The 9,484-nt window shown below is 36.7% G+C and overlaps 1 protein-coding gene across 1 annotated transcript in view; it reads right to left on the reverse strand.

Moving 5' to 3' along the window:
- LOC115210769 (serine/threonine-protein phosphatase PP1) overlaps nt 1–9,190 on the reverse strand; it is a 32,686-nt gene extending 23,496 nt beyond the window's left edge. The window contains exons 1-3 of the mRNA XM_029779488.2: nt 8,964–9,190; nt 6,995–7,102; nt 3,896–3,984 (exon numbers count right to left, since the gene is read on the reverse strand). Of these exons, the coding sequence (XP_029635348.1) occupies nt 3,896–3,984; nt 6,995–7,102; nt 8,964–9,133 (367 nt within the window). The 5' untranslated portion in view covers nt 9,134–9,190. The remainder of the gene's footprint in view (nt 1–3,895; nt 3,985–6,994; nt 7,103–8,963) is intronic.
- Nucleotides 9,191–9,484: the final 294 nt, after the last annotated feature.

Below are 9,484 nucleotides of genomic sequence, written 5' to 3' on the forward strand. Positions count from 1 at the left end.
AAAATACATATGTATATAATTATAGTAAGGGAGCAATGGCGAAAACGACCTATCTTCAGCATGCTTCAAGTGCTGAGACCTTCAAAAACTACTGAAAACTCCAGATAAATATACACATGGCTAAATATTCATTCACTAGCCCGCTTTCAGCCATGTGTATATTTATCTGGAGTTTTTGGTTGTTTTTTGAAGGTCTCAGCACTTGAAGCACGCTGGAGATAGTTCGTTTTCGCCCTTGCTCCCTTAATATAATTATATACATATGTATATCATTATTAATTTAATGTATAAATTGCGTATAAATTTTTATACCATGCTGACTATCTGATAAAAATCATTAACGCGATTATTTATCCTTATATTCTATTATGAATTTATATATATATATATGTATACATACAGCAAAATTAATGAACGGCCATAATAGGCCATTCAACCCACTAGAAATAACAGCCAAGGCTTCAACCGCAAAACAATATTAATTCCGTAAACCAGGAGAAAATTTTAAAAACATTTACCCTGTAATACTTTATATGATGCATCGTTTCGTCTATTTTTTAATGCTACTGGCCTATGGAAGATTAGCTTGATTTAATTTAATCAGGTTGATTTACCATTAAAAAATAGACGAAACGATGCATCGTATAAAGTATTACAGGGTAAATGTTTTTAAAATTTTCTCCTGGTTTACGGAATTAATATTGTTTTGCGGTTGAAGCCTTGGCTGTTATTTCTAGTGGGTTGAATGGCCTATTATGGCCGTTCCTTAATTTTGGTGTTGAATTTATAAATGGTCTATGATTATTTACTTTTTTCCCACTAGGCCGCTGGTGGCAAAAAAATTCTGCAAAATTTTTGCCACCCTATATTGATTAATTATGTATACATATATTATATATATATAATATATATATATACATACATATATATATAATATATATAATATATATATATATATCTATATATATATATATATAACATGTTATAATGTATATATAAAAATAAAAATTGTATAATACAGCAGCATTTTCGAACTTCATTTTTTACAATATATACCTACTCGTATACGAGCTAATCCTATTGTAAATATATATATATATATATATATATATATTATATATATATATACATATACATATATATATATATATATATATATATATATATATAATATATATATATATATATAATATATATATATATATATATATATATATATAATGATAAATCTCAGAGCGAGTTATAAACAGTAGCGGCAACACATCGTGACGTATATTTGACATTTAATATGGCTAACCCCTAAGAAAGTGTGTTTATAGCCAGCTGGAGGAGGTGTCTTCCTGGGGCTACAAACTACAGTAGCATCCACCCTTAGGGGTTAGCCATATTCAAATGGCAAATATACGTCACTATATATATATATATATATATATATATGTATATTTGTATGTTTGTATGTATGCATATATATGTGTGTGTGTATACACACACACATATATATCCGCATATATTTATGTGTGTGTGTGTGTGAATAAATTATCTAAGTATTTTATAACTAATCCATATAAGTATAATATTTAAAAACACTTATTTAACTTCAGTGAAAATCCTTTCAGCCTTAGAAATAGTGTGCTTTGGCTAGGAATGCACTGTTAGTTGAGCATAAAGTTTGGCGTCGGTGATTAAACACCATAATCCATAAAATGACAGGTTGTACAACAAGGAAACGTTGATCTGGAAATGCCCTTTTTTACCCTGGGAAAGAGGGTTCAGTGTGGTTGGAATGAGTAATGAATAATCGACGATAAACAGCGTTTTATTAAACTATACTAAATTGAGTACAATTTTTCATTCTGTTTTATTTAACACGGGACATAATATATACATTTTTATAGCAAGTGAAAAAATAACAGCATTTGAGAATTAGCAAATAAAAAACCTTTTGTCACTGCAACATGGTAAATAGAGAATAGCAAACGAGTTCCCTATGGATACCGTATTTATTACAACGAGTGGCTTGTAAACGTATCTAACAAGCGAAAGCGAGTTAGATACGTTTACAAGCCACGAGTTGTAATAAATACGGCATCCATAGGGAATGAGTTTGGTATTTTATTTATTACACACGAATAAACGACCATATTTTATTAACCCAATAAAACTAAATTCTTCACATCGTGTTGAAGCGCGCATGAATACAGCTTGATTTCACGTCAGTGACGTCACAATGTGTAACTGTAAAATATGTCATGCCGCAGGAAGATAGTCCAACTTTATAGCGCTAAGTTTTCTGGTGAAATGACTGATAACTGATGACTGTTTAACATTTTGTTAACATTCAAGTTCACGTTCAAGAAATACATAACACAGATTGACAGTTTAGTTGTAAATTATGAATGACAAAAGTAGTGCCGTCACCGTGACCTCGGGTCATCACCATGGATTGACCAATCAGAAGCAGCGCTCGCAGTATCTGACATATGTTAGATACCAAAAATCTCAAAGTGTTCTCACTCATATGTGTGTAATAATATATGATACCACGCAGATTCAAAATTACCGAGAACAGATTAAGTTAAGGAAACAAGAACGTTCGTTCGTGAAATTTGACCACATAAGTCTGTATGGGGTCTTCAATCGTTATCAAATTTTCAAGATAACATAATGGAGATGCCACGAGATAGAGAAAACCAATATAAGCTTCTGTAGAATCTGATAGCTCTCATTCTAATTGGATTTGCCCGCCCATTTATATATCTATTTCTTTACTTCCCACAAGGGGGCTAAACAGAGAGAGGACAAACAAGGACAGACAAACGGATTAAGTCGATTACATCGACCCCAGTGCGTAACTGGTACTTATTTAATCGACCCCGAAAGGATGAAAGGCAAAGTTGACCTCGGCGGAATTTGAACTCAAAACGTAACGGCAGACGAAATACCTATTTCTTTACTACCCACAAGGGGCTAAACACAGAGGGGACAAACAAGGACAGACAAATGGATTAAGTCGATTATATCGACCCCAGTGTGTAGCTGGTACTTATTTAATCGACCCCGAAAGGATAAAAGGCAAAGTTGACCTCGGCGGAATTTGAACTCAGAATGTAGCGGCAGACGAAATACCGCTAAGCATTTCGCCCGGCGTGCCAACGATTCTGCCAGCTTGCCACCGTCGGCAAAATGTTCCAGAACACGCTGTAAAACGTTTAGTGGGAAGATTTCAGCTTACCAGTCGCTCTGATTGGCCGAGCCACCATTTTGTAACTGAAAGCCTTTTTTGAAAACGTGGCCCGAAGTTGATAAATATGAATACTATGTTTCAAAACAAACTGCCATTTCGTGTGTTTGCTTTCAACAGTACAAGTTAACCAATTAGTCTTTATCATCTCTTCAATACTGTCGCGAATTTTAGCCATATTCAATGAATTGTTTACGGTGAAGTTTGAATACTAGGGCTCAAGTTACTAACCCGGACAGCAACAACCGAATATTTGACAGCTAGGTCGATACCCTGGCCTTGCACTCAACTGAAAATGGTCAAAATAAACATGAAATGTCCAAGGAAAGGTTTCGCAACCTTAATATTGGTTTAAAAAAGGCCGGAAATTTTTCGGGGGAGAGGGTAAGTCTATTACCTCGATCTCTGTGTTAATTTGGTACTTATTTTCTCGACTCGACTCGAAAGGGTCAAAAGCAAAGTCAACCTCGGTGGAATTTGAACTCAGAACGGAAAGACGGACGAAATGCCTCTAACTATTTTTTCCCGCGTGTCAGTGATTCTACAAGCTCGCCGCCTTTGGGAACCTTAATATTACGTAGACATTGAGCAAAGAATGGTCTTGAATGAAGTAAATACAAAGTTATATATACAAAAATGCTAGTAAAATCTTACCTATTGGCAAACAGTTAAAACATTCTGTAAAAGTTTTCCATAATTTTATATTATATCTCCGCTTGCATTCGTCGTAAAAACCATAAATTCTATAAATGAATGAAAAAAATTATTTGTATAAATATATGCGCGTATGTGTACATATATATCCATATACATAAATATCTGTGTGTAAGTAATTAATTAAACGTTGGGTATGTACGAAGTAGTTAGCCGGTGAAGCACTTTCATTGCCTATGGCTACTTGGCGTCATCGACGGTTTTAATTTTAGAATTGTCGCTGGATCTACCTCAGGAATTCTTTAGTGTTCGTCGAGTATATAACCAATAATAGAGATGGAAAATGGAATATACAGAAACTTTATTGCTCACAACGATTGTTTCGATCCATCTTGCATCGATCCCACGCGGGTGGGATACTGTACAGCTGGTAGTACATCCCTCGGTGTAGAAGTGTCTTGTCAAGTGATTTTACAAGAGAAGTCTGGTTAAATAAATCCTGTTTCGCTCGGTTTTAAAACAGCATGTTGTTAGTAAAAACACCATGTTTTTAGTGACAGTAGGTTTTTGCCCTTGGGCAAGAATGGCGAAGGAAAGCAACGGAATCTGGCCCTCGCCATTCCTGTCCAAGGGCTAAAACCTACTGTCACTAACAACATGCTGTTTTTTAAACCGAGCGGAACAGGGTCTATTTAACGAGATATCCCTTGAAAATTCACCTGACGAGACACTTCTGCACCGAGGGATGCACCACAACCAGTTGTACAGTATCCCACCCGCGAGGAATCGATGCATGATGGGTCGAAACGATCGTTGTGAGCAATAAAGTTTCTGTATATTCCATTTCCGTGTGTATCATTTGTTATATTTGTGTCTACGTATGAATATAAATGCCTGTGTATGTACACACACATTTATACGATCGTTTCAACCTATCTATATATATATAGATCGACCCATATATATATATATATATATATATATATATATATATATATATATATACATATACATATAAGAGAGGGGGAGATAGTGAGAGGGAGAGAGAGGGGGAGGATTAAAATATTGTAGACAGGGGTTGACTGATCCATACGAATATTTGTGATTCAAGTATTCTTGCAATAACATCACCGTAATAAATTTAGAAACGAGATATAATAATATATTTCTATTGGAAGTTTCGATTTAAAATGCTTGAATACGTCCCTATTGGTTTCTGTAGGTCTTTGAAAATCATAAAGACTATATTCTCAAGAGAATGGGTTTTCTAAATTCAAAGAGTAGCGATGATACACGAGAATGGAAATGCATGATGCTTCCGGTTGAAGAAGGTTTCGATAGATATATATAGCCAATTCTACTGTATCTTTATTATTTTTTATTTATTTATTTACGTGACCGACCAGACCATCAGATGTTGTTACACATCGCTGGTCACAATGCGCTCGCATTGTTTTAGCCTTCGAATGACGCCACCCCGCTGGCTAAGCGAGCAGGCCAACAGAAGAAAGAGTGAGAGAAAGTGTGGTGAAAGAGTACAACAGGGATCACCACTCCCTGCCGGAGCCTCGTGGAGCTTTTAGGTGTTTTCGCTCAATAAACACTCACAACGCCCGGTCTAAGAATCGAAACCGCGATCCTACGACCGCGGGTCCGCTGCCCTAACCACTGGGCCATTGCGGCTCCACGTATCTTTATTACATTATTTAAATGTGGAAAACTAATACACACAACCACATCTCTCTCTCTCTCTCTCTCTCTCTCTCTCTCTCTCTCTCTCTCTCTCTCACACACACACACACATACACACACAATTAAGCAATAATGATGGCTGGCTGGCAAAATCGCAAATCGTCGGATATGCCTGAACTATTTAGTTTCGGACCTTCACGTTTAAATCTCGCCTCGTATACTTTGCCTTTGATCCTTCCTGGACTCTATAAAATATCTAACAGTCAAATATTATGTTGATACTTTGATATTAATGGCATTATAATGGAAAATCAATCATATGGTAAGGAAGGCGTAAACGCAAAGCCAACTATCTCTCATCAACTGGGTAACTCAAGTGTTAAGTGATACAGAACACCGAATAAGTGTGTTTATGAATTACTAGCTGTATCATCCGGCGTTGCTCGGGTTTGTAAGGGAAATAACTATATAAGCATTTTTAAAGATGTAAAGTATAATAGCCAGCTCAATATGGCTAACCACAAAGGGGGGGGGTGTTACTGTAGCTTTTTACGTTCTGAGATTTAATAATACATTTTTAGAGAGTTTACTTCCCTTATATAATAGCAAAGAAATGCATTTAAAATGGGAAAAAATGATGGTAATTTTTTTTAAAAACCGTAGACTCATCGTAGACGCGCACTAATACCCAGATACCCGCTTTTGGTTACACTGCACCGCAAAATGTGGGAGTAGTTAGGAATCTAAATCGTAGGAGACAAACACACAACTTCACTTTTATATATAAAGATTATCATCATTTACACTGAATTTGTTGAAATTGAAATTCCAAACTTGAAACTTATTTTTCTTTTTAACGATCATAGCTTACATAGTTTCTAAATTTGATTAGTAGATTTAAGGGAGGTATATAGTCGATTACATCGATCTCAGTACTTGACTGTTACTTATTTTATCAACCTCAAAATGGTGGAAGGTAAAGTTGACTAAAATGGAATTTGAACTCAAAACGGAGGAAATACCGCCAAGTATTTTGTCCAACGTGCTAACGATTCTGGCAGTCTGTTCCTTTAATCATAATTAAAATAATGATTTCAAATTTTGGCACAAGGCCAGTAACTTCAAGGGAGGGAATAAGTTGATTACAACGACCTCAGTGTTCAACTGGACCTTATTTTATCGACCTCAATGTGATAAAAAGTAAAGATGACTTTGGCGGAATTTGAACTCAGATCGTGAAGATAGATGAAATACCGCTAAACATTTTTCGCGGATTGCTAACGAGCCGGGAAACTGGCCGACTCGTTAGCAATCCGCGAAAAATGTTTAGCGGTATTTCATCCATCTTCACGATCTGAGTTCAAATTCCGCCAATTATAGTTAAAATAATGACATATAAAACTATACCTGTTGATTGAAGCACATTCATGATTCCCTCGTAGAAGAAAGAAATTCTGTGGGTATTTCACTTTGTAGGCTAGTACGAGACAAATGGTCTCTAGTGAGTGACACCCTCTGAAAGAGAATAAATAAGATCTATAGATAAAAAGAAACACAGGGAAAGTTTTAGCAACGAAATGCATTCATACCAAATGTCAATAGCAATGGAACTTAAAATGAACAACATGACGATGTTGGATTATTATAAGACAACGAATTGAAAGGTCTGGAACTGTGAGCCAAGTAGTCGCTGGAACTGAGCTCGGATCTTTTCGGTTTGAACGGCAGTTTTTTTTCTAGCGGTGTCTTATGAAATTGTCACCCATAATTATGACCCTAGTATCGATCTATTGCATTTCAATCTGTTTTAGGGTTAGGGTTAGGGGTGGGGGGAAGGGTATCTTTTTTCTTCTGCAGAAATGTAAATAAACCCAATCTGTTTCTTAAACGAGGGACATATTGATACGTCACAGAATGTTTTCACCTCAATAGACGTCATTGATTGGTTGAAATTGCATAAATTGAAGAAAAACACAACAACAAATATCTTACAAGCTATAGAATTTTCTCAATAAAGCCAAGAGAAAAAGATGTTTTATAAACACATTCTACCAGTATACGAAGTTTAAAAGTGTTTAGTTACGTGGAAATTATTTTTAAAAACTGCCGTTCAAACCGAAAAGATCCCTGATCGGATCAACCGGAACCCTCGTCGTCGTAACCGACGGAGTGCTTCCATCCAATGATTTGATTCCATTGCTTATTTAACTTATCAATGCTTCAATCAACTTAACTCTTACGGGGATACGGAATGTTTGCATAGATTTACTAGTGCCTTAACTTCTGGTGCTTACAGGTTTACAGACTATGCTCAATTCCATCCGTGTAAATATGAAGCAAATGCGAACACAAGGTGAGTAAATCCAAAAGGTCTGTGAAAGTTTAGACCACACAATTTATTCATATCAAGGGACAAGACTGCGAAGGATAATTACTGAAATGTAGAGTGTTATTGTCTTTCTCACAACAAAACAATGAATTTTGCTATTGTACTGTTTAAGTTTACTTAATACCGATACAGAACAGTACTAGTTTCTTCAGATGCAACTGTTTACTTTGTCGACAACTTAGTTCATCTATATAATTTACAAGCCTCCCCCACCTCCGTTCAATGGACGGTGCTGAGTTGTCAAATGCACGTTCCCATGGCTTTATCGATCGCATGCGATCGATAAAGATTAACGATACTGTGATTTTGCGTCAAAATCACAGTATCGTTTTTCTTGAGGTGATTAAATTTTCAACACGAATAACTTCACATACGAATACTCTCTATTTTGGTGCATTTATCATACTTCTCGGATATCATATTTCTTAAATGACGTGCCTTTGATAAAACATGTAATTCCTGCATATTTCTCAGCAATATTCAAGTTTACACATGGAGAAATGAAAGTTTGGTGTCTATATAGGCGCAGGAGTGGCTGTGTGGTAAGTAGCTTGCTAACCAACCACATGGCTCTGGGTTCAGTCCCACTGCGTGGCATCTTGGGCAAGTGTCTTCTGCTATAGCCCCGGGCCGACCAATGCCTTGTGAGTGGATTTGGTAGACGGAAACTGAAAGAAGCCTGTCGTATATATGTATATATATGTATGTGTGTGTGTTTGTGTGTCTGTGTTTGTCCCCCTAGCATTGCTTGACAACCGATGCTGGTGTGTTTATGTCCCCGTTACTTAGCGGTTCGGCAAAAGAGACCGATAGAATAAGTACTGGGCTTACAAAAGAATAAGTCCCGGGGTCGAGTTGCTCGACTAAAGGCGGTGCTCCAGCATGGCCACAGTCAAATGACTGAAACAAGTAAAAGAGTAAAAGAGTAAAAGAGTATATATTCAAAATCAAAATTAACAAAATTTATAGAAGATATTAACTACTAACCGATCGACGTAATCCCCGAGGAAGATATAGTTTGCTTTCGGAGGGTAGCCACAGTTATCGAAATGCCGTAGAAGGTCTTCATACTGTCCGTGAATATCTCCAATAACATTGACTGGCGCACCAAGTTCTAGTAACATAGGTTGCTCCAAGAAAATAGCCCTTGAAGCCATGCATAGTTGTCGGATTTGGTGCTCTGGTAGCTGAACCTAGAAACAGAAATACAATAATTAATACTGACTCTTACCTATCATCGTTATCGTTACTGTTGATACCCAGGGTGTAGTATCGGGGTGCTGTTGCAAAATGAAGATGACACTGGACGAATTTAATGAGACGGATGAAAAGAGGCATAAAGAAAGGCATAGGCGCAGGAGTGGCTGCGTGGTAAGTAGCTTGCTAACCAACCACATGGTTCCGGGTTCAGTCCCACTGCGTGGCATCTTGGGCAAGTGTTTTCTGCTATAGCCCCGGGCCGACCAATGCCTTGTGAGTGAATTTGGTAGACGGAAACTGAAAGAAGC

The sequence above is a fragment of the Octopus sinensis genome, linkage group LG4 (genome assembly GCF_006345805.1).
Source record: "Octopus sinensis linkage group LG4, ASM634580v1, whole genome shotgun sequence".
NCBI classification, from domain to species: domain Eukaryota; kingdom Metazoa; phylum Mollusca; class Cephalopoda; order Octopoda; family Octopodidae; genus Octopus; species Octopus sinensis.